General features: G+C 51.3%; 2 protein-coding genes and 1 long non-coding RNA gene across 4 annotated transcripts in view; 2 read left to right on the top strand and 1 right to left on the bottom strand.

Annotated features, from left to right (window-relative positions):
* PLEKHG6 (pleckstrin homology and RhoGEF domain containing G6) overlaps positions 1-8,078 on the top strand; it is a 15,858-nt gene extending 7,780 nt beyond the window's left edge. Inside the window, exons 13-15 of the mRNA XM_077758982.1 lie at positions 6,179-6,324; positions 6,972-7,667; positions 7,862-8,078. Coding sequence (XP_077615108.1) covers positions 6,179-6,324; positions 6,972-7,667; positions 7,862-7,871 — 852 coding nt within the window. The 3' untranslated portion in view covers positions 7,872-8,078. The remainder of the gene's footprint in view (positions 1-6,178; positions 6,325-6,971; positions 7,668-7,861) is intronic.
* Positions 8,079-8,298: 220 nt separating this feature from the next.
* Positions 8,299-21,022, bottom strand: TNFRSF1A (TNF receptor superfamily member 1A). Of its 2 annotated transcripts, none has more exons than XM_077759146.1 (10): positions 20,637-21,022; positions 12,957-13,110; positions 12,592-12,720; positions 12,213-12,362; positions 11,902-11,980; positions 10,292-10,365; positions 10,056-10,163; positions 9,754-9,782; positions 9,310-9,583; positions 8,299-9,207 (listed from the first exon to the last, which is right to left on the bottom strand). In XM_077759146.1, exons 1-10 carry the CDS (start codon positions 20,673-20,675, stop codon positions 8,888-8,890), a joined length of 1,356 nt encoding a protein of 451 aa, XP_077615272.1. In that variant the 5' UTR covers positions 20,676-21,022; the 3' UTR covers positions 8,299-8,887. The 2 variants fall into 2 exon arrangements, with proteins under 2 accessions (XP_077615272.1, XP_077615273.1); XM_077759147.1 differs by lacking the exon at positions 20,637-21,022 and adding an exon at positions 20,141-20,532.
* On the top strand, positions 10,116-10,750 carry LOC144227508 (uncharacterized). Its single transcript, XR_013333946.1, has 3 exons — positions 10,116-10,180; positions 10,366-10,386; positions 10,578-10,750. It is a non-coding gene; the product is annotated as an uncharacterized LOC144227508 (long non-coding RNA).
* Positions 21,023-24,952: the final 3,930 nt, after the last annotated feature.

The raw sequence follows: 24,952 nt of genomic DNA, 5'->3' as shown, positions 1-24,952 counted from the left end.
AGTACAAGAGGGAGGAGGAAGAGAAAGAGGCTGGGGTGGGTGCAGGTTCAGCCTGGTTCAGGCCCTCCAGAGGGAGACATAGCCTTGACCATCCACAAGAGCATGAAAGGAAGCCTTTGGCCAGCTACTGTGCCAGTCACTGGGAGAGCCCAAGACAGCATCCCCTAAAGGCTTTTTTACCCGGAAACCATGATCTTTTGAACTTCATCTTCCATTCGGCATTAATGGAGCACTTGCTGGGTGCAGGCCCTAGCTGGGTGCTAGGGAATCAGAAAAGAATAAAACGCCACTCCTCCCCTTGGGATATGCACTGCAGCGTAGCTAGGCAAATTAATATGCAAATAATAGAAACATGTACACAGAATGGAACTATGACCGAGAAGGGAGTAATTCATTCCGTCTGGTGGGCTGATGGGAAAAGGGGAAGTCTGCTGAGATATCTTCACGGAGAGGCTATTGTCTGAGCACTGACTGGGGGTGGGGGGGGTGTCTAAGAGTTCATGAGGAGAGCAAGGATGGGAAGGAAATGTAGTCCAAATGGAGAAGCAGATTGTGCAGATGTGGGAAACGTGAAACTGTGTGTTGAGAGAACCACTGGCCTAATAGTTGATATTACCAGAACATAAAGTCCAAGGGCAGGCATGGTGGCAGAGAGGCTAGGGGCTAGGTACTACCAGATCATGTCTACTACTGGATGCTACGCTAAGGAACTCTGTCCCATAGATGACAAGGATTGAAAGAAGGTGTTTAACAGGAAAGATTTATGTGTTAAAAGCTAGAGGAATTCAAAAGTCCAAATGGAGCTGTACTGGTTACCATAAACTTAATAGCTTAAAGCAATAGAAACATATTCTCCCACATCTCCGTAAGCCAGAGGTTGGTTGCCTCTTCCAGCTTCTGGTAGCTTCAGGTGTTCCTTAGCTCATGACTGCCTCACTCTAGTCTCTGCTTCTGTCTTCATGTGGCCTTCCTCTCTGTGTGTCTCTCTGTACAAATCTCCCTCTCCTGTCTCTTATACAGACACCAGTCATTAGATTTAAAGCCCACCCTAAATCCAGGATGATCTCATCTCAAGATCCTTAACTGAAGATCTTTGCACATCTGAAAATAAAGTCACATTTACAAGTTCTGGGGGTGAGGACCTAGACATATCTTTCTGGGGCCACTAGTCAATCCACCATAGGAGCAGAGTGGCCAAAGAGTAAAGATTTGAATTGGTCTTTTAAAGATGGGGAAAACCATGAGCAGAAGAATCAAGGGAGCAATTGGGTTGGATTATTTTAGGAACAGTGACCATGTCTAAGTCTGAGCCAGGGTTTGTGTGAGCAAGTGACGAGAGGCCAGGTTCTACAGGACCCCAAGAGCTACTGAAGAGGGTAGATGGGACAAGGTTGAATTGAATTGGGTTGACAAGAGAGAGCCACCATAGATTCTTGAGCAAGGGAATGCCATGGTGAAATCAATGTGTTTATCTTGAATTGACAGCTGACAGTGTGATAAGTGGGCTGGAGGAGGGAGAGATTGGTGGCAGGAGATTTACTGTACTAGTTTGGGTGGGAAATATTGAGGTTTAGTGTCATGTTCTTAGGGACATATTGCAAGAAAGGGGGGACATGGGGAGGGAATGTTAGAGAAAGGAGCTGAAGAAGAAGGAAGAGAAAGGTGAGCATAGGGAGACTGTGATTAAAAACCTATATTGAATGCAAGAGAATCCAGGTTCAGACACCAGTTCTACCTCTTCCTAGGCTGGGTGGCCTTAGGTGAGTTATGTGGTCCCCTGAGCTTCTATTTCTTCACCTGAAAAATGGACATAAATAATGGCAGTCCTTGCCTCAAAGAAAAGAGCCAAAGAAATCATTCTGATTAAGCAGGTAGCATGCCACCAGCTCTACGTAAATGCTCCCTAATGCAGGTTACAGGTTAGGGAGGACAAAGGATGATTTCCAATGGATGATTTCCCCCTTTGAAAGACAGCTTTGGCAGCCCCCTCTGAGTGAAATGAAATCAATACAAAGAGAGAAACCTGTTGGGTTAGTTGTTGCTTCCTGGGAGGGGTGGGTCTAGGGTAGTATTCAGTTTTAAACAGAAGAACTTTGAAAATGATATAGTGGGGGATAGCCAAGTGGAGACATCTTAGGACTTCTGGGAAGTATGGAAACTGGGTCCTGGGGTTCAGGTGGGTACACAGGATGAACTATGAAAGTTGCTAAGAGAGTAGATCTTAAAAGTTGTTAGTTAACAGAAGAGAAAAAAATTGTTTCGTAAAACGTATGGTAACAGATGTTAACTAGACTTACTGAAGTGATTATTTCATAATATATACAAATGTTGAATCATTACCCTGCACACCTGAAGATAATGTAATATGTCAATTATACCTCAATTACAAAAAAAAAGCATTTTGAACAAAGAAAGAAATCTTAATGTAGACTATTTCTAAAGAATACAACCTCATTACTTTTCCAGTTTAAATCACATTAGTGGTTCTCATAGGACTTGCTTAAATGAATAGATAATAATGATTTGTCACTGGCACATTAGGTAATTAGGGCTTCTGGAACTTTTGAAAATGTGTGAAAATAGTCTTGTTCTTTAAATAATTTTAAGCACTCTTTCTGCAATCTTATCTATATTATCATGTCATAATGTGGAGAGCTTATTTAAGAAAAGGAAATCCAGAGGCGCCTGGGTGGCTCAGTTGGTTAAGGGTCCGACTTCAGCTCAGGTCATGATCTCACGGTTTGTGGGTTCGAGCCCTGCATCGGGCTCTGTGCTGACAGCTCAGAGCCTGGAGCCTGCTTCAGATTCCGTGTCTCCCTCTCTCTATGCCCTTCCCCTGCTCACACTGTCTCTCTCTCAGAAATAAAAAAAAAAAAAAAAAGGAAAGAAAAGAAAGGAAAAGGAAATCCAGAACTTAGTCTCTGTTTTAATAGTGTATTAAAAGCTATAAATTAGGAGAGTAAAAAGTCAATATGAGGATTCTGCCATTTAAAAAAAGACATGAAATAAGAATGAAAGACAGATCTTGTGTCTTTCAGCCCTGTAGGACTGCCACTTCCTTAAATACTTAAACAAGCCACAAGGCTCCTCAGGGCACCAGGTGGGGGGCCCTTACTGGAGGCACTTTCCTTCACCACCCCACTGTCAGAACTTTCTCTTTTTCCTTTGGTTCCTAGTCCCAAGATGACACCCTCCCCCCCCCACCTCCCTTTAGAACCCCCAAGGAACCAGTACAAACTATTGGGATTTTATTCAAACTAATTTACCTCTGACAGTCTCACTCTTGGCTAACAGAGGAAAGGAGGTCACTTCTGATACATAACCAAGCAGTGCACAAGTTCCCTGGCCTCCCTTAGCAAAACAAAGAACACTGGAACTGAAATTAGTTTGTCCTGCTATTGTTTCACACCAAATTCTTTAAAAAAACAAAAAACAAACAAACAAAAAAAAAAACACCTGCTCTCTGTTGCCATCAGTCTTTGTAAACTGATAAGGGCAGTGGAATACCTATTGACCCCCTTGATAGAGCAACCGCCCAAGGATGGGACTATTGCTGCCTTCCCCTCACAGAAATGTAGGTGTAGATTTATCCCCTTCAGGTCTAGCCAGGACAGCTTAAACTTTTAGAAAAAAACAATTAGCTTCTCTAGGGAAGACAGACTAAATCCTGAAATGCCCATGATTAGAGACTAGGAAGAGGAAAAAGGAACCAGTGACAGGAACAGAAAAAGCTGTCAGAGACAGAGGTCAAAAAATGAACAGAGGGAGACTGAAGCAGGCAACTGAGGTAGTAGCCAGAGTCCAGCTCTCACCTGTTATCTGTGTTCTTGCAGGGGTTATGTCATCTCTCCAAGCCCAGTCCCCATCTGGGAAATGGCGGTGATAGTGGGCACTATCATTCAGAAGAGATGGGACAATTATTGTTGCTGCTTGGCATGAGGCCCAGCATTTAATGGGCGCTCCATAAATGTTAGTTATTATCATTAGAAGAAAGAGGTGGTCAGTGGCGCCTGGGCAGGACTGGGTGTTGACTAGGGAAAGACCTCACAGCTGCTGCTCAGAGTTTGTGGGCACTTTGGAGATCTGTCCGCTTGGGGAACTTTGGGAGGAGCAGATGAATCTAGGAGCAACCCCAGAGGCAGGGGGGAGAAGAGGCGTTTCCTGTCAAGGCTTGTGTCCTCCACCAGGGCAAAGAAAGAAGAATCCTGCTGTGGTGGGGTGGGGGGGAGACCTCCTTTCCTCTTCTCAGCTGTGTGGAGGAGCCACATTTTGGCTCAGGCACCAATTTCCTCTTCCCTTCCCAACTTGACTCTTCTTTTCCCCATGCTGAGAAGATCCTCTCAGGGTTGCTGGAAAGGCTTTGGGGTATCTGGGGGGAACCTCAAACAGCCCCATTCTCTGAGGCCTCAAGTCCCCTCCCTCCCTGCTTTTTCCTAGGGTTGGGCCAGGGGCAAGTTTAGTGGAGATATTTGTATTAGATTTTCCTTGCAAACCCCACCCCTTCCTCCCAGTTCTTTCCTTCTACACACCATCCTATACTGGACTTCCCAAACACTCCATTGAACTTGGATCATGTAGGGCCAAGGGCATGGCATCTCAGCCCAACACGCAAGCTGCTCCAGTTCCACCCAGGCCCCAAGAACAACCCCACCCACCACTTTCTTGTTCCATCCCACACTGGAGATGAAGGAGGAGGTCATAGGACCTGGCCCTGGTGTGCTGGTTCTCTGAACCCAGGTACCGTCACCCTTTGCTTTGGTCAACTGACTAGTCTCATGAAACTGCTAGGAATCTTTGCAGTGCTTTGTCACTTATGAGACTGAGAGACTGGAGAGCCAGAGAAAGGAAACTTGCAATATAAACCTGATGTTATATTCCTATCCCTGTTCATCCATTTCTCCAACCTGTCTATTGTCCTGACCCAAGCTACCCCCTGTGTTTCTGGAGAGGCTTTGGGAAGGTCCAGGTGTCCAAGAGTTGCTGGTTCAGATACCTAAGCTGGGAAGATAATCAAAATATTTAACAACCAGTATGGCCTGGCCATCATCCAATCAGAGTGGAGCATCTTGGGGGGTGGGGAATGCGCTACAGGTCCCCTCCTGTGCCACATGTTATCGCTGGATCTTGAAGGATAGGGCAGTCCTAGGATAGGGAGGCAGGAGGCTTGGACAGCAGCCCTTTGCTTACCAGCATGGAAGTACTCCAATATTTTAACAATGATATGGCCATACCAGTGAGTACTGATATCAGCACTGCCCAGAGCTGCCTCCCTTTGGCCCAGCCTCTGCCTTCAGCCTGTCTGTGCCTTTCCTCCCCCTCCCCAAGCAAATGTCCTTTAGCAACTCTACCCTTTAAGGCTGCCCTTCAAAGTCAATGTAGTTCCTGAACCAGGACTCAAAGAGAAGGCCCAGTCCCAGTTATGCTTTCCTTCTCGTGGGACCATGAGCAAGTCCCTGTGTCTCTCTAAATCCTGTCCTCTCATCTGTAAAAATGGGCTAATATACATGCTTTCCAACTACAGGGTGATGGTATGTATCAAATGATCACATGCATGTGGAGGCGCCCTGTAAGGTGCTTCTCAGATGTCACTATTTTATTCTGAGGGCGCCTGTGAGAAAATGTTGAGGGAAGAAGACAGAAAATAACAGTGTATCCTCTCTCCATTCCTCTTGGGACGGTCTTGCTTTCATCTCTGAAGGACAGCAGAGGACAAAGCCTGACCCTGCCCTCCTGGTGGCAGAAGAAGGGGTAACTTGAGGGCCCATCACTATTGAGAACACTTCTACCACCATCACTATCTATCAGGGAGGGCTTCCTGAAGGAGAGAACAGATTGGATAGATGGTTTGCCAAGGGGACATGAAAAGCAGGAAGAACCACACAAGCAGGAAAGGGGCCTTCTGTTCACCCCACCCACCCCCAGAGCCAGCTCGAGAGTTCAAATCCTAGCTCCATCCCACTGTCTTTTGCTTCATGACCTTGGCAGTTACTTATCCCAAGTCTTCATTTTTCCCTATTAAAGTAGGAGTAACAAATAATATCTGCCTCATAAGCTTGATAATCTGTTCAGAAGCTGTGGAGATTAAATGAAATAATGTATGTAAAAACACTTAGCACATGCATGGCGTACAGCAAGTCTGAATAAATGAGAGCTCTTAATGAAACTATGCCCACCCCAGGTCACCCTGCAAAGGCTGAAGACAGAAGAGTATGTCCAACAGAAGAGGGAGCTCCTGGCTCTCTATCGGGACCAGGAGCAGGAGGCCCCAGGCACCAGGCCCTCCTCACCTTCCCCGGAAGGCTCTCAGAGCAGCGCAGAGGGGAGGTAAGACCCCCAGGGACCACAAGTCTCTCAAAGCAGTGGGGCTGCAGGCAGGGAGAAGACAGGAACCCACAGAGCAGAGAAATGGCAACAGAGCTTCTGGGGACATTGGGAATAGAGGAACCCAGGCTACGGGTCAGAATAGAACAGGTTGGCACCAGTCAGTCAACAGTTGCCAGGGTGAAGGAAACAGACACAAGAGATGTAAGCTCCTTGAGAGGAGCAGGCTCCCCAGGCCGGGGATGGAGAGTGAAAGCCAGTGTGGATTTGCAGAATATCGCAGCTGCAAGGATCCAGTGAGTCCAGATCCCCAGGTTCATTCACAGTAACACAGCTGTTCAGCAGCGTGGTTAAGGAGAAAAAAGATCCATCACTGAAGGATCACCTCAGGGGAGCTCAGGAACCTTTCAGCAAATACCTGAGCACCTGCTTGATACAAAGTCCTGGCCCAAGTGCTGTGGCTAAAATGCCTTAGGAACTTACAGTCTAGGCAGCAAGATGAGAAACTAATCATGCAGTGTAAAGGTGACACCAAAGTAAGTTTGGAGGAGGAGCCATTTCTGGATAGAAGGATCAACGGAAATTTCCTGAACTTGAACTTGATCCCTCAGCACTGGACTCTGATTATTTACTATTACTATCAATTGCAGGACTTCTGAGTTCTCAACCATCATCCCCCAGCTGGTGGTGACAGTAGACACAGATGAGGAGTCTCCGTTGGGACCAGATGATACTTCAGACTCTGGCTACGGGACCCTGATCCCAGACTCCCCCAAGGGGCCCCACTCTGCGAGCCGTCTACGCCCACAGGCCCTGCGGCGTGACCCTCGCCTCACCTTCTCCACCCTGGACCTCCGAGATGTTCCTTTACGGCCTCAGCCTCCTAACCCCCAAGCTCCCCAGCGCCGAAGCGCCCCTGAACTGCCAGAGGAAGGTATCCGGAGAGGAAGCACCCTTCCCAGGAGAGACCCACCTACCTGGTCTGAGGAGGAAGATGAGACCTCCGTAGACGGGAATGTGGTAGCAGAAACGCTGCAAAGGGCCCGACTTCGGGGACAGCTCGCCCCATCCCCGACCCACCCTGACTCTGCTGGGGAAAGCCCCTGGGAGTCCTCAGGGGATGAGGAAGAGGGGCCCCTCTTCCTGAGACCTGACTGCACCCCCTCCCCCCACCCTCTCCGGGCTGAGGACATGCTCAGAGAGATCCGGGAAGAACTGGCCAGCCAAAGGATTGAGGGCGTCCCGGAGCCTGGGAGGAACAGCAAGCCTCCGAAGCTGACCCGGGTCCAACTGCAGAGAATGCGCGGGCCCCGCATCATACAGCTGGACACCCCCCTGTCCACATCGTAAGTGCAGAAGGGAGGGTGGCCTGGGAGGAGGTGGAGAAGACAGTATGGAGTGAGAGGGGTCCCAGAGACGTCGGTCGGGACAGAGTATAGAAGGAGGGCAATACCGGAGCAGGGGCCATGGCAAGGGGGTACTTAGCCTCACTCTTCAGCCCACATCTACTTTGCCTAACACTCACCTCCTTTCTTTTCAGAGAGGTGTGAGGAACACTCAGGACCTTTGGCATTTCTCCCGGAGGAAATCTCTCCCCAAGAGTGCTGGTCACTACCCCACCCCTGTACTCTACCTCAAGGACCACACTTTCCACTAAGAGGCCTGGCCGGGGCACTGTGCCCTTCCTGCTCTGAGGGCTTTGGGATCAAGTGCTGTACATTTTTGTACCATAGACATACCAGAGCCCCACATAAAGTTGTGCATAAAAATGACCGCCTGGTCATTGCTAGATGAAGGTGGGAAGAAAGAGAACCTGATGAGGAAGGGGTCGCAGCAGCACTGCTCCTTTGTCAGTGGGCATCATGGCGGAGTGTCTGGCCCAAGCTCAGGGCTCTTCCCAGCCCACCCCATCAGAATCCCGGGGTCTCTGCCCCAGCCTCCCACTCCCCCACCCCCCCACTCAGAAGGACCACCCCGTTCAGGAGCAGAGCTTTAATTCCAGAGTTTTAGTGTATTTACAAGAGTCCACAGCTCCAGCTGGCCGCGCCGTTGTTCTGTGCCTGCCCTGCCTTCGGACACATCAGCTCATTCTGTGCTTGTCCAGGCAGAGGGTAGAGGGGTGCCCAGTCTGTATTAGTGTAACATAACTGATAAAAAAGGTTGCTTATCTATTGTGACAACGGCCTAGAGACCAACCAGAGGCCCCTAAGCTCCCTTGCTGGGTTTTCCAAACCCAATGTGGGTGATCAGGCACGGCGCCCCTCATCTCTACAACCACGGGCGTGGGCTCCTGGCATACTCAGCCTCTCTCTCTCTCATGACCACACACGCACACATCTGTCACACACACAAGGCTGACCCTCCGGCAGTGCTCCAAAAACGGAGAAAATCTGTACACTGAGGGAGTAGCACCAAGTAGGTGGCTGCCAGTTGATGCCTGCCCCTCCAAGTCCCTCGTCCATAAGGAGGGGATCCGGAGACTATCTCGCGCCGTCCTTCTGGGCCGCCCCGCCTTCTGGAAGGCAGCAGTCCTCAGAGCAGGCCCCTCCCGGGGCGGGGCGGGGCCTCACCGCAGGAGGCGGGGCGCGGGCGAGAGCGAGGCGGGGGCGCACAGCGCCTCCTCGATGTCCTCCAGGCAGCCGAGCAGGTCCATGTCGCGGAGCACGCGGCCCAGCAGCTCCAGCGTGGCCTCGCGTCGTGGCGTGCGCCGCCGCCAGGCAGCCAGCATGCTGTAGTGCGCCTCGCGCAGGCAGCGCCCGTTCTCCAGCTCCAGCCGCTCGATCTCGTGCTCGCTCAGCCCCAGCCGCCGCACGAACTCCTTCCAGCGCAACGGGGGCACGCCATCCACCACGGCGTAGAGCGTCGCGGGGTCGGAGGGATCCGCGGCTGCGAGGAAGCGGAAGCTGGGCGGGGAGCCGCGGGGCCCTCCCGCGCACGCGCCCTCCAGGAGCTCCACCCACCTGCCCCGGCTAGGAGCTGGGAACTCACCTTCTGCGCGCTGAGTGTGGGGGCTGTCCTCCCACTTCTGAACTGCGGTGGCGATGGGGGTGGAGGCGGGAGCCGCCGTGAGGATGGGACCAGCCCCCTGGTAGGGTGGGGCCATCTTTCTGGAGACGGATGCAGCCCTGAAGTTAGACCACTCACAAGGAGTGAAGATGGAGCTGGGGGTGAAGGTGGAGCTGGGGGTGGGGGAGCTGGGGGTGAAGGTGGAGCTGGGGATGGGACTGAAGCCTGGGGCTGTGGCCAGGGGCTGAGGTTCCCCCTGAAAGAGAGAAGGCACAGCTTTAGTGGAGGAGAGGACAAGCGGCCGGAACCTTCTTTATTCTGGAGAGAGGCTGGAATTAGGGGTGACCCAGGGTCGTTTAGCTATTACAGGATTGTAGTGGACAATCAGCAGGAAAGATTGGGGCTAGGTTCCTGGTTTCATCTTACCTCTTTTGTAGGTGTTGCTTTCCCACAAACTGAAAAAAAAGAAACCAAGCGTCACAAATCTCACTTCCTCTCTCAGCCCTGGAGCCCATACCGGGGCTGGCCCTCGGGACTTGTGGTGACATGCTTCAAGTCCAAAGTGGCCCCAGGGANAAGGGGACACTCCTCATTTCCCTCCATGCTGATCCAAGGCACCCGCTCAGCCCCCTCCCACATCCCCCTGCCGAGCACACCTTCCCCTGCCGCTCAGCCCCCTCCCACATCCCCCTGCCGAGCACACCTTCCCCTGCCGAGGCCCCACTCACCAATGGAGAAGAGCTTGGGCTTCCACCGTTGGCGGCACATTAAAGCAATGGAGAAGGATAAAATGCAAATACCAAAGAAGATCACCAGAGGCAGCAGCACTGTGGTGCCTGGAGACAAAAGACAGGTTGTAGTCTGAGGAGAGGGAAAGCTGGAGGGGCAGGGCTAGCTGGGTAGGTGGAGGGGCAAGGATTAGGAGAGAGCAGGTGAGCATGGGAACCAGGTTATTTCTCCTCACCTGGGTCCTGCGGGTCCTTAACAGTTTCCGAGATGGGTACACACAACTTCATGCACTCTGTGTTTTTCTTACAGCTAAAAGAAGAGACCGCACAGGTGAATAGGGGCCCTCCCATAAAAGGAAGACTGGAGGCAGGGGCGGGGGGGGGCAGAGAAGAAAACTCCACACTGCTGGAAATTCTCTGCTTTACAGACATTTTAGCTATCTCTTGATATAATGGAAATTAAAACCTCTCCTGACGCAGAGGAATGAAACACAAGCTAATCCCAAAATCATTTCATTTTAGAACTGGAAGTAATCTCGAGGAGGCTGTGTAGAAAAAGTAATTCAAAGCAGTCAAGGGCACGGTATGAATTCCAGTCCATTCATTGGCTGGCAGTGTGACTCCAAGCAAGTCATTTAACCTCTAAGCCTCAGTTGGCTCATCAATAAAATAAGACTCTTACCCACCTGTCGGAATTGAGGAGTAAGTGAGATCATTATGCCTGACATATAGGAAGCGCTCAATAAATGGTGGCTGACACTGGGTTGTTGTGAGAAACCCATGGCAAAGAGAGGTCGGAGAGCTTTTTCTTGAGATGACACTGATAGTGACAATCCCTGACTTTGTGGAGACAGGTCAAACATGCATGTGAAAATTTTAAAAATACTTATTATTGGGGGCAGCCAGAGAACACTCTCGAACAAGCACATCTTCCCCAGCTGGGAGCTGTCACTGGGCAGCAGGAGTAATGAGAACTCCATGTGGGGCTAGAAGGAACTTGGGATGGTCAGTCCTCAGCAGGAAGAGGCACTTCCGCCCACCTCACAAGCCCAGTGAGAACCACATGGAATGAATGTTAAAAACTCTTTGAAGGAGAAGAGAAGATACTTAGTAGAAAAAGAAAACAAATAGTTTGGTGTCACTTTGTGGCTGTATGACTTTGCCACGTGGATGTCATTATCCTTACTTTAAAGGTAAGAAAACTAAGGCTCAGAGATGCCAAGTAACTTGCCCAAGGTCACATATAAGTGGCTAGGCCAAAATTGAAACCCAGGTCAGATGAACTTTTAGACCCCTCAGAGTTCCTTCTTTGAGTATGCAAGAACAGCCTCCGTGGAGCCAAAAGAAGTGAGGAGGCCTGAACAGAGACTGGGGAAGAAATACCACATCGCATCAAAGATGCCATCGCTAATAAGCACCATTATTTACACACTACATACACACACACACAGAGCTGCCAGTTAAACCATGATATATCATCAATTGGAAGATGCAGTCTGACTTCAGAGACATGAAAATGTGCGTCCTAGAATCAATGAACTATAGGAGACCTTGTCATCCCCAAATCCAAAGGTCTAAGTTCAAAGAACTGCAAGTCCATGGAGTGTGAGCCTCTATTCCCAAAGACTTCTTCAGATTTTAGGAACAATTCTGGCAGGGGGTGGGGGGAGGAAGAAGGACCGTCTGGTGTTTTGACACTGTCAACCACTCAAACAGCCAGTAAGAACCAGAGCATCCTGGGCTGTCTCCCTTGCCCTGCTGGTAGCTCTCACCTGCAGCCACCCTATCCCCCCTGCCGAAGCCCCCTCACCCCATTCCGTGCCCAGCAGCTGGCGGCGATACTCACTTAGCACAAGAGACGCATTCATTCTTTCTTAGAAAGAAGCCCGCGTGGCAGGTGCATACAGTGTCCTGTCTCTCCTTGCCTGTGGGCAGAGATGCAGTACACTCAAGAAGGGGCACCCTGCACCAAGGACCACAGGGACAGCTAGGAGGGGCGGGGGGGGTAGATGGCCAGAGTGGTCCCACAGACTTAAGGAGTGGGAAGGAGAGGAAGTGTGGGGTCAGGGGGCTGGGGTACAGGAAGGCAGAGACCCTCCTGAGACAGGGCCCACCCTGGGGCGGGGAGGGGGCTGGGCTCGGGAGAGCTGTGCTCACAGGAGATGTGCACTGTGCCGTTGAGGCAGAGGCTGCAGTTGAGGCACTGGAAATGGGTTTCACTCCAGTAATACCGGTACTGGTTCTCCCTGCAGCCACATACGGTGTCCCGGTACACTGTGCAAGGAGAAATCTCCACCTGGTACATTTCTGGAGAGGGGAGGAGACAGGGTGTGAGCGCCCACCACCACCACCACCACAGTGTGTATCTTTCTCTGTATGCACGCCCGCACCCCTGCACTCAACTATGCACACACATTCCTGCCCCCAGCCGCCAGCAGAGACGTGTTTGCCCTCACACACACACAGGCGAGCACGCTGTTCTAACATATCCACCTGACCTTCCATTTAGAGCCCTGGCCAACCTCCTGAGACTTACCTTTTCGGCATTTGGAGCAGCTAAGGCACTGCCTGAGGTAGTTCTCTGAAGCAGTAAATGTGCCGTTTTCACATTCTCTGCAGTCCGTGTCCAGCCCTGGGCCCTCACAGTCATTGTACAAGTAGGTCCCTGTGATGGAGGATCAGTTAGGCTGCAGCGGGAACTCCAGGAAGGAGCTCCATGCTAGAGAGAACAGCCACGAGTCTGTAAGAGAGGAAATAAGGGAGAAAATCCCAGCCCAGAAGAGGCAGCAAAGTTAGGAGATTGGAGGTCAGAGACCCCCAGGTTCTAGAATATCTGGAAAAAGCACAGGAAGAAGCAGGACCCCATAACTGAGGAGAGTCAGTGTTCCCACTTTCGCCTACCTTTGTGACACTTCGTACAGCAAATGGAATTATTTTGAGGGTGAAGATATTTTCCATGGGGACACAGAACAGCTCTCTTCTCCCGGTCCCTGAGGTGAGGGACCAGTCCAGTAACCCCTAAAGGGTATATTTCCACCAACAGAGCCAGGAGCACCTGGGGAAGAATCAGAGGAGAGACTATCAGGAGAGGGAGGGTGGGAACCTTCAAGGTAGAAAGTTCAAAGCCTTCCCAGCTCAAGTCCTTTCTCGGTGGAACACTGCCCCCGGGCCATTCCCGCTCAAGGTCAATGTTCTTCCTCTAAGCTTAGACAGCTGGCCCCATGTGATCTAGTGCTTAATTCTTCTCTAGTTGTTCTGTGTACTAATTTTTTGTCCCTCTAAGCTAAGACTGGTAGACCCCAGGCCTGCACTGTATTTTATCCTTATTTCCCCATAGCAGCTAACAATGCTGGACACAGAGCTGGTGTTTAAGGAATGTTTCGTGGGGGGTTTTTTGTTTTGTTTTGTTTTGTTTTGTTTTTTATCAGGAACTGGCAGGTTACCTCAATTGGGGCCCTTACTTCCAACAAGGAGCCCTAAGGATACGGATGGTGTTTCTCCTAGGTGCTATGTTCACAGTGTGTTCACTTTGTAAAACATCCACAGAGGTGAGCAGTTAGGATCTGTTCACTTCCTGGATTGCGTAATACCAGTAGAAAGGGCTTTTTTATATAAAATCAGATTGGAGGGCAGCAAAGTTAGGAGACTGGATGGCTCAGTTGGTTAAAGCGTCCTACTAGACTCGGTTTCGGCTCAAGTCATGATCACACGGTTCGTGAGTTCGAGCCCCAGGTCCAGCTCTGCACTGTCAGAACAGAGTCCGCTTGGGATGGAATTCTCTCCCTCTCCCTCTTTCTCTGCCCCTCCCCTACTTGCACATGCTCTCTTTCTCTCTCTCAAAATAAATAAACAAATAAATAAATAAACAATAAAAACTTTAAAAATAAAATCAGACTGGTGCGGAAGTAAGTGACATTTCTGTGGGCACCATGGGTAGGGAGTGAGCAAAAGCAAGAGTTTCTTTATAAATCTGTATCAAAACCTCACTCAGGATTCTGCCCTCAGACCTCATGTGCATCCCCTTCCACCACTAAATCTGCACAAATACCCCAGGTTGGCCAGGGCAAACAGGTGGGGGAGTAAAAGGGAAAGTTCCAGGCTGGGAATGAGGCAGACGATTGACAAAGTTTAGGCACAGGCAGGAGTGGACAAAGGCATGTAGGTTACATACAACCAGAGCTGGCTCAAATGAAGTCAGGAGCTGAGGGTGGGCGGGGAAGTCCTGAAGCCCTTGGCACACCGGGGTGGGGGTGGGGGGCATTTTGGGAGGCCCGCTTTACAGCCTCGGGGCAAGCCCACAGCAACTGAATCACTCGCCCAGTTCTGGCTTCAGAGCCAAGGAGTCAATGCTGAGCTCCAACCTAGACTTTGTTCCTTGATCAGCCTCTTCTGGCTTTCCCTGGGTCTTGATTTTTCTTCCCCTCTGCTATAAGAGCCGCTTCATGTAAAGATAAGAGGATGTCCTCAAAGTGTGTTAAAATTGGGGGAAAATAGACTAATCAGATCACAGAAACCCCAGTCTGGAACAGGAGAGCGCGGCAGCCCACACCCCGGTACGCAGGCAGGGAGGCCAGGCTGTGCCCTGAGTCACCCTCTGGGAGACGCTGCAGCCTGGAAGCTGGAGCCTCAGCCACAATCAGAAGCCACACTGAGAAACAGAGCAGCAGTCGTGGCAGGGCTGCGCCCCCCTACTCAGAGGGCAGCCCCCTTCCTGGGCCACTCCACCACTGCCATCTCCCCTGAACAAGACTGGGGTGTCCAGGACAAACAGGAAGAATCCGGGTGGTTATGGGAAGAACTTCTCAATCTTGAAATTGTGACTCCTTTCCCCGAAGAAGAGCTCTCAGGACATAAGGTTACTGACACTTGGAATTCCATGCAGGGCTCTGTCCCGTAGGAGCAAAGCCAACCAGCAGAGACAGAGTCAGGACAAAAACTTGGGGGTCCCAGTTCCCCCTGACAGGCTTGGTGGGGAGCCTTTCAGGGGTCACTGGCCTGTGAGAAATAAACTTCCCAGGAGAGAGGGAGGGAGAGAGGCTTTTTCAAGCCTAGCGTCCTCCTCCCTCTCCAGCACTTTGGGGGTTAAGTCAGATCCGGGAAAGGGAAATCTTTTCCCAGCAACTCCGCCCAGTGACTCAGGCCAGGGAGGGAGGGCATCTAGGGGAAGGGACTGAGAACCAGCAGCTTCCCCAGCTCCTCAAGGGTCATGAGTCAGCACGAAGGCTGAAGGGACCAGCCAGCAATTAGGACCCCCTCTAAGCCCTTTCTCCTGTGGGCCAGGCTCTCCTTCCAACCCCCACTCGGAGTACACTTCTTCCCCCCTCCCCCTCAAAAGAGCCGGCTGTGGACCCCTGTCCCACTTGGCCCACATATTTTGGGAAATGGCTCCCTCTCCCATTCCATCCCAAAGGGAAGTCTCCTCAACCCCTGGCTTCCTCCCAGCGGGTCACTATCCGCCCCCACGGAGGGGCCACTCAGCAATTACCGGCCCCTCAGCATCCTTCCTTTAGACCAGGCCCCACCCTGGCTCCTCCTCCCCATCCAACCAGTCCCCAAACGACCAGCCCTTTCCCTGGATTCTCACAGGACCCCCCTGACACTCCCCAGTTCCAAAAGGAAGCAAACTAAGGCTGCCCTCCCACCAGGGGTTCACTGCATTCCCACAGCCTGGCTCGTTCTGGCCAGTTGGGTTGGGTTTGGGGACCTCCCTGGGGTCCCCAAACAATCCTTAGGAATTAAGGCAAGTTCTGAGTCTCCACAGCCCTTCCACCCAAGTCCAGTGGCAGCACAGGAAAAACTCCAGAGCCCTGAACGCCCACTTCCAGGAGTAAGGGTGCAGGCACGAAGGGATGTAAGACAGCCAGCAGGACTTCCCAGGTGGCTCATAGCCCCCAGCAGGGCCCAGCCAGCCTGCTCTGACCCCTCCTAGCTGCTCTGACCCCTCCTAGCCAGGGCCTCAGGTCCCCACCAGTCAGCACCAGCTGGCTCCCGGGAGGGGAGGTGTCCAGGCAGCTGCACCTTGCAGCTGAATTAGGGAGTGAGCTCTGAGGGCAAAGACCCTGGCCAGCCTGCACCTGTTGCCTGGAGCAGGGGAAGGGCAGGAAGCTGGGAGGTGCCTGGGGAGAGACAGTTGAGGGGGTGGCCCAGCACCCCTCCAACTCCCCCACAACTTCCGCCTGGGGAGACTTTAAAGTGAGACTTCCTGTACCAGGGCTGCAGAGGGGGCGGAGAGGATGAGAGCAGAGCGACCCTGTGGTCTAACCCTGACCCGGCACCTCGTGACCTAGCTGTGCCCTTCTCCTGCATTAATTTGTTCATTAAATTAAAATGTGTTTGTCTTTTAATGTCAACTTTCAGGGAGCTTATGACAGCTTCTCCTCTAAGAGCTTGGGTGAGACCCCACCTCTCTCCTCTGAAGCCTTCCATTAATGCCACTTCCTCCGCTCAAGCTCATTAGATGCTCAGCCCCCTGTGAACTTCAATAACAGAAATTAACTATATTACTTTTGGCTCTTATTATAATTATCCTGGGTGTGTAGATATGATCTCCCCAAACAGACCAGAAACTCTATGAGATGAGCAAGCAGTAAGAGTGTGTGTGGTCAGAGATGGGTTTTATCATCCTGGTTATCTTCTCAGCCCCCAAAACCAAAGGAGCATAATAAGCATGGATTGACTGGCCAATCTAATGACTCCTCTGTCTTCCACTCCAGTTGAAGCCAATGACTCCCAGAGAGGGAAGTCGAGAGGCAGTGCTCCCATGAAGGAACACACTCATCTCCAGGGGAGAGTTGTCAAACGATACCCACTCCTTCCCACACACATGCACATACATGCACACCCCCTCACTGGAGAGTTTGATGAGTGTTTCTCTCCTTTTGAGCATCGCTGGTGACTGAATGCTGCACGTGTGAATGTTCCGAAGGCAGATAAGAGTTTGAGACGCCCTGCTCTAGTCTGTTAGGTACTTCATTTGGCTATTCCCAGACCCTCAACATGCCCCAAACTCAGTTCATCAATCTCCTGGTCTAGACAAATGTCACACCACCAAGTTCTCAACACCCACAGTGCCGAAAGCTTTTCCACCCTTCTCTCCTAAGGCCCCCGCCCCCCTCCCCCATCCCGATACTGTGACCATCCGGCCTGTCAGTTCATCTCGCCAGTCCTTCTTCCATGATCTCTCAGTCCTGTCCATAACCATGGGTTCCCTCACACTTGCATTACTGCAACTGTCTTCCAGCTGATTGCCGAGCCACCAGCCTCTCCTCCAATCCATTTTATCTGTGTTCACGCTTCAACTTGCACCCAAATGCGTGGGAATCTCCCTCTCCGGAGCCTGACCTCAAACATCAGTTCCACACAAGTCATTCCTTCCCTGTGTGAGTACTTGCAGATGTACCTCACTGCTATTCTGAACACATTCTCAGCTGACATGGGCCCTTCAGAGAACTGTTTCTGAATGAATGAGTGAATGAATGAATAAATGAGTGAATTCCTCTACCTGGGACCATATTCAAGAGTCTCTCTTCCTCCTCTCTCCCATTCCCTCCAATTTTCTCATTCTCACATCTTCTTGTTCCTCAACATGGTCCTTCCACTCCAGTCAAGGTGTTCAGCTTCCTGCCACCATCACCCCCAACACAAAATCCCACCTCTCCATTCCCTTACTCTCCCTCAAACCAGTCTCCCTTCTTTCTAGCCATGCTGCCAGTCAATGACTTCAAATCTCAACTCTAAATCCACTTTTCTATGAGGCTTTCCCTTCCTCATTCCATCTGACCAATGCTTGTTCCTTGATTCATTCAAGAGTTAGGGAACACCACGTAGGCACCAAGTCCCATATAGCTGCTAGGGACCTAGAATGAATACACGCTGCTCACGCTATCAAGCTCTCAGCTGGGTCAGAGACAATCCATTCATTGTAGGCCCTGTGGGCTAGGTGGGAGGGGCTCCTGGGGCACGGACACCAGAGATGAGGTCTGCTAAGCAAGCAAAGGCAGCTGGATGATGCTCATTCCCTTCCCTGGTCCTGCTTCCCGTCCGTGTTCCAGCGCACCACATCAAAACGCTTTTGTGGATATTCTCCCCACACTGTTCTGAAATCATTTTTTTGCTGTAAGCCATCTTTGCTCCCAGACTACAAGCTCTTTGAGAACAGCAAAGCCCTAGGAGCACTGTCACACTCTCTCCTGTATTCTTCCCCACGACCTCCCCCCCCCCCACACGCACACACACTCTGGTGTGCTCAGTATTGCCCAGTGACTGGTGAGCAATTGAAAACAGCTCAGCCCTTTCATTCCTACTGTTTCCCCTCCAGCTCCAAGCTGACCTTGGGTGCCTTCTCAGCCAACCTCCTACCTGCCATCCTCCGGCCCAGCCACCAGGCACTTTCCTTTATCTGTTCAGGCCACCTGTACCCTCTGTTTGCCAAACACATAATTACCACCATACTAACAACACAAATCTAACGTTTATTGAGTGCTTTCTATACCTTACTCCTCTACGAGACTGTAGACTCCATGGGGGCAGAGATTTTGTTCACTGCTGTAATCCCAGCACTTAAAATAACGCCCAGCAGAGACCCAGTACTTAATAATTTGAAGACCTAACATACAGCTGACCCTTGAACAACGGCGTCCCCCATTTAATCACAAATCCACATACAACTTTTGACTCCCCCAAAACTTAAGTAATAGCCTCCTGTTGACTGGAAGCCTTCCCGATAACATCACAATCGATTAGCACATATTTTGTATGTTATCTGTATTATATACTGCATTCTTTTAAGAAATGCTAGAGAAAAGCAAATGTTACTAAGAAAATTATAAAAAGAAAATATATTCACAGTACTGTGTTTAATGGGGGTAAAATCCATGTACAAGTGGACCTGCGCAGTTTAAACCCGTGTTTGTTCAAGGGTCAACTGTGTTACAATTTAATCTTCAAAACAATATTAGGAAGTAGCGACTATTACATCCATTTTAGAGATAAAGAAACTAAGACATGAAAGGTTCTGTAGTCTGCTCAAGTTCAGGCAGCTAGTCTGTGAGGGAGCCAGGATTTGAATCCAAGTGATGTACCCCCAAAGAGAGAAGAGAAGACAAGGCAGCCGGATGGGGGCTGAGGGAGTCTGGGAGAAGGACAGGCTTGAGAGAAGTCAAGAGACAGGCTGGGGAGGGGCACCTGGGTGGCTCAGTCCGTTGAGTGTCCGACTTTGCTCAGGTCATGATCTCACGATTTGTGAGTTTGAGCCCCATGTTGGGCTCTGTGCTGGCAGCTTGGAGCCTGTAGCCTCCATCAGATTGTATGTCTCTGTCTCTCTCTCAATAATAAACAAAAATGAAAAAAAGAGAGAGAGAGAGACAGGCTGGGGAGAAGGGGGTGAGACAGTGAGGAGAACAGTAAGAACTCAGATTGAGAGAGGTACTGCGTGGGGAATCAGGGTCTGGAAATGGGGACTCCCAGCAGAAAAGAGAGGGAGAGGAAGGAACTTGGGAGCAAAAGTTTCAAAAAGGAGACTTCTGGGAAAACTGACAGAAAAGGAAGAAATGGTTAGGAGAGACACGACAAGACCCAGAGGAGAGGAGAGTGGGGAGGGCAGGGACCCTGGAGAAACTGGCCAATGCGGGCCAGGAAAATCCACCCAACTATGTGGGGGAGAGGGGCTCACGGTATCACACAGACTGGCTCCAGGACATGCAGGGAAATCAAGGATACATTGAAACAAGCCTGAGGCACAAGAAAGGGACATTTTCCAGTGACGAAAACAACTTTCTACCAACTTCCCCAAACTGATCTGTAGAAGAAGAAACCAAGGGATTGTTGTTTGGGTCTGCGGGGAGGGGGCTGAAGGCTGGCACAGCGTCGGGGACCAGGAGGAGGTGCTGGTAGCTGTCTAGGGTCAGTCCCTAGAGTCAGTGGGACGGAGGCCACCCGCCTAGAAGCTGAGCCAGAAGCAGAGGAGGGGGATGCCAGCAGGTGGGAGTCCTGGCCCTGGGGACCTCTCCACTGCCCCGTCCCTATCTCGCTCCCCCTCCACTCCCAAATAACCCCTCTCCAACACACGCACAGCGTCCCAAACTTACCCACCAACCCATCGCCGTTCCCGGACTCAGTTTCCCCCTTCACTAGCATCCAACTCCTACCCCCTGCCAAGGTTTGCCCAGCCAGGGCCCACGGGCAGCCTCACCTCTCCCAGCCGCACACACACCCGCTGGCCAGCTGGCCAGCTGACCAGAGGTCGGAACTCTGAATCATCTGGACTCTAAGTAGGCTAGGCGTCCTTCCACTCCTCTTCTTACCCCCCCGAAATGCGCCCGGCCCTCGGGGATCACCTGCCCCGCATTCCCGGCCACCCCCGGAGCCCAGCAAACTTCCACGGCTGTCCTCGGGTTCTCTTTCACCCGCCGCCCTGTCTCCGACTCGGCGCAGGCGTCTGAACGCGACCCCCGAACTTCTGGCCGAGTTTGAAGTCGCGCCAGGCCGGCGGAAGGTCGCGGCCCGGGACCAGGGCCCACTCCTGCGGGGCGGCGCCCTCCCCTCCCCCCACCCCGGCCCCTCGGCCCGCGGCCCGGCTCTCACCAATGGCGGCAGCAGGCCAGGCACGGTGGGGAGGCCCATGTCAGGCCAGTGCGGCTTCTCACTCCCCCATCAGGGCTCAGGCAGTGGCGGCGGCGGCGGAGCCCGGGATGCGCGGGGCCGGGAGGTCCCAAGAAGGGCGCGCGCGGGGAGAGGGGCGCTGGGCCGCCGCGGGGGAGGGGCTGGGGTGAAGCTCGCCGCCTGGTCCCAGAGACCTCACCCCCCGAAGGCCAGAGCCGGAGCCCGAGTCCTGAGAAGTAAGAGAAAACCAAAGCAGAGAGGAGAGTGGAGGTGGGAGGGAAGGGAGAGTGGCAGATGGGGTGTTGCAATTGCGGGACAGGAAGAGCCTGGGGGAGGAGACGGGAGGAGGCGGGAGGAGGGGGCGAAGGTCCTTAACCCTTCGTAGCTCAGTCAGAGGCGCCAGAGTCCCAGATGCAACAGCCTGGGGCCCCCAACCCACCGATCGGACCCCTCCCGACCCAACCCCAAGGTGCAATAAGCCCCTCCCTCCTCACCCCGTCACCCGACCTTCCGCACGTGAACAGCACTAGAGCGATTCAGGGCTTTGGAGTCCAGTTCACTGGGTCCCAGTTCAGAATCCTCTGCTTTTGAGCTGGATGGTCTTGGACAAATAACCTACACTCTGTGTGTCTGTTTTCCGATCATCTGTGAAATGGAGAGAGAGCCCCTCGCTCCTGGAGTTACTGTAAGGATTGACTGAGACAGGAAAGGTAAGCATCTGATCCATAACAGGTACTCGGTATTCCTTAGGAGCTCTTCCCTTGTCCCGGGAGTTCTCCACCCACACCCTAATCTCCCCCTTTGTTGGGAATTTACCCCTCCAACCTGAACTCGGAGTGAACCCAAACCCTAGTTTTCTGCCCTCCCTGGCGCCCTGATACCCTCGCCCCAATCAGGTGCTCATTCACTCTCTGCCCGGCTGGGACCTCTAACTGCTGATGTGACTTTGCCAGAAAAAAAAAACGGTGGCAAAATCTCCCCCAAGCCTCATTTATTAAGTGACAGTAACGATGCCTAGCCCACCTACGTGGGGAAAATGCTGTCATGAGGCTTGATGAGATCATTATTCGTGAAAATGCTTTGGAAATCACAGATATTTGATCAGGTATTACCAGTATATTCTCAGTGCCCCTTTCCCAAATACTCTGATGCATTAATCCAGACTGACCTTAGACATAATCTACTGCAGCCTCTTGTTTTATAGATAAGAAAACCTGGGGACACACATGGCATGTTCTCTGCACAGCCAGCTGAAACCCCCAAGCCCCAGCTTCAGTCCAAGGTCCCATTTTGCTATGATAGACACATTGCCACTTTTCTATCTGTCCCCTTGAGTCAGACACCACACTCTGACTCTGGGTATTTCATGCCACCCCATTTGTGCAGGATATCTCCCAGATGAATCCCACAGCAAGGGTACAACGTTCACCCAAATATCCTGTAGGCACAATGACTTTCACTATACCCCTTTCAGGCCTGAGGTCCTCCATCTGCTGAGGTTGCTAGAAATGCAGGGAGACTGCAGGGGTGAGGTCCAAGGTCTTTCTGGCTTGGAATCAGAGCTCCTGGTTCCCTTTCCCCTTGATCTACCAGCTGACCCCACACCTTAGACTCCACACTCCCTGGCTCTCCCTGGCCTCCCCTCTTTAAGCCCAAGAGCAGGGCATCTGTAGATGAGAATGGAACTCAGATATCTCCCACCTCTCTCTGGCTGACTTCACTCCACTCCATTCTCCAGCTTCTGGAGAAGGAAGTGTTTACCATATATTAAGCATTCAGTAAGTGGTAGCAATGTTAAGAGTTGCACAATTAGGGGCGCCTGAGTAGCTCAGTTGGTTAAGCAGTAGACTTGGCTCAGGTCACGATCTCACGGTTTGTGAGTTCGAGCCCCGCATCAGGCTCTGTGCTAACAGCTCTGCTTCAGATTCTGAGTCTCCCTCTCTCTCTGCCTCTCCCCCACTCACACTCTGTCTCTCTGTCAAAAATAAACAATTTTTAAATTTAAAAAAAAGAGTTGCACAATTAATAACTTTAATGTCCTAATTCTTAGTGTTACAAGGAATTTTTAATAGTCTGTGTCAACTGTCAAAGCCATTATATGTGGGGCGCCTGGGTGGTTCAGTCGGATAGATGTCCAACTTTGGCTCAGGTCATGATCTCACGGCCCGTGGGTTTGAGCCCCGCATCGGGCTCTGTGCTGACAGCTCAGAGCCTGGAGCCTATTTCAGATTCTGTTTCTCCCTCTCTCTCTGCCCCTCCCCAGCTCATCCTCTCTGTCTCAAAACTAAGTAAAAGTTAAAAAAAAATTTTTTTTAACATTATATGTAGCCTGGCACAAAAAGAGAGTTTCTTTCATTGTTTAGGATAAATGTGTATTTACTTTAAATTTTGAAAAATGTGGTATTAAATTGTTCAATAAAATTCTGTTTTAAAAAAATGGTTTGGGGCACCTGGGTGGCTCAGATGGTTAAGCAACTGACTTCAGCTCAGGTCATGATCTCATGGTTTGTGGGTTCAAGCCCTGTGTTGGGCTCTGTGCTGACAGCTCAGACCCTGGAGCCTGCTTCAGATTCTGTGTCTCCCTCTCTCTCTGCTCCTCCCCTACTCCTTCTCTGTCTCTCTGTGTGTCTCAAAAATAAGTAAACATTTTTTTTAAAAATGGTGAGGGATGGGTGCTGGTAGGAATATGAAAGGCTGGGTTGGCTCAGTAGGAAGAGCGTGCAACTCTTGATCTCCAGGTCATGAGTTCAAGTCCTATGTTGGGTATATATATATATTTTAGTAAAAAAATAAATAAAAACTTTTAGAAAAGAAGTATGAAAGGCTAACTAATCTCATGGAGGATAGAGGAGGTGAGAATGTAGCCATAACCTCTCTAGGGCAAAAAGAAATAATGGTGACGGAGGAAATGGAGATGGAAAAATAGCAGAGGGGATGATGGAATTGGCTGTTATGGCTTATGGAGCAATAGATGAAGAAAGAAGAGCAGAGACCCCTCCCCATCACAGGTCACACATACTCCCACAGCAGCACAGAGTGATCACAAGGGCACTGGACTCCAAGTCAAGGTGACATGGGTTCTAGCCCCAGCCCTGCCATTCAATTCCATGTGTGGCAGGGAGATAGGGTGAGTCATAGCAGGGGACTGGGCTCCAGGCTGGGTCTGTAAGAATCATGAACTTGGGCAAATCACGTCACCTGCTAACCTACTCTATAAGGAAAAGGAGGCAACCTAAAGCCTTTCTTCTCTGACATCAATTCTAACTCCTAAACCTTGTTCAGGGGTATGTACACAGATAAGGGATGGAGATAAGGAAATTCCAGCATGGTTAGTAGGGGTGTGGGGGACGGAGGAGCTAATTGCCCTCATCCATAATGGAGCCAGCTTCATCTGCCAGGGGAGAGGGGCTGGGAACGAGAAGGGGCAAGGCCTAGGCTGGGCTGTGGCAGAGAGCAAAGGGGCTCTGACAGAGGAGACTGTTGTGACACCACCATTTTCCCCTCATCAGCTTGAGTCTAGGAAAGGGAAGTCAGAAGTTCTCACGTCAGTTCCTGGTCACAACCTTTCCTACCTCTCCACTCCCTTCACTATCTCCCCCTCTTTCCCCAAGGTTCCCATGCCCCCTCAGGACAGGGAGATTGTAACCGAGGAAGGTTAGACCTAGGCAGCAAGGAAAGTGTCCCCAAAGATGACAAGGAAGAATAACTTCTGGATTCCAGGTCTGATGCTAGAGAAAGGAGCCAGTGTTCTAAAAACTGGGGTTCCACTCACACATCTCTCAGTTTATCTATATTGAAAGCAGAAGGGATTCCTGATGCTGCTCTCTGCAACAATGAGAGAATAGAACATAGCAGGCTTTGAGGTTCCGGAAGAAGCTGCCCTGAGTCTCATCTTCCCATGCCACCCCCACTACCGGGCAGTTGATGGGGAGGTGGGCAGGTGAGGGTGTTATCTTACAGCTAGGTGGAAGGTAGCACTCAGTGATCACAGAGGAGGATTACTGATGCTGGTAAGTAAAGTTGGGGAGAAAAGGAAGTCTAGACAGTGGACAAGGGTGAGTCATCCCAAGCACTGGCCAGTAGGTCTCCCAAGGAGAGCAGCACCATGACTTCTCCTTAACATGGTGATGGGCACCTAGCACATGCTCAGCTACGCCCGTGAAGGAGCTGGCAGCAAAGTTTGTTTCTGCCAGTGCCCCTGAAGAATGGACCCTTCCATAGCGAAGCCAAGGGGTCTGGAAGTCTGGGGCCTGGGCAGCGACCCAGGGACTTGCATCCACTCCATACCCCCACACAGC

Source organism: Crocuta crocuta, unplaced genomic scaffold (genome assembly GCF_008692635.1).
Source record: "Crocuta crocuta isolate KB4526 unplaced genomic scaffold, BGI_CrCroc_1.0 scaffold72, whole genome shotgun sequence".
Classification (NCBI taxonomy): Eukaryota; Metazoa; Chordata; class Mammalia; order Carnivora; family Hyaenidae; genus Crocuta; species Crocuta crocuta.
This window is presented reverse-complemented; position numbering and strand designations above follow the sequence as displayed.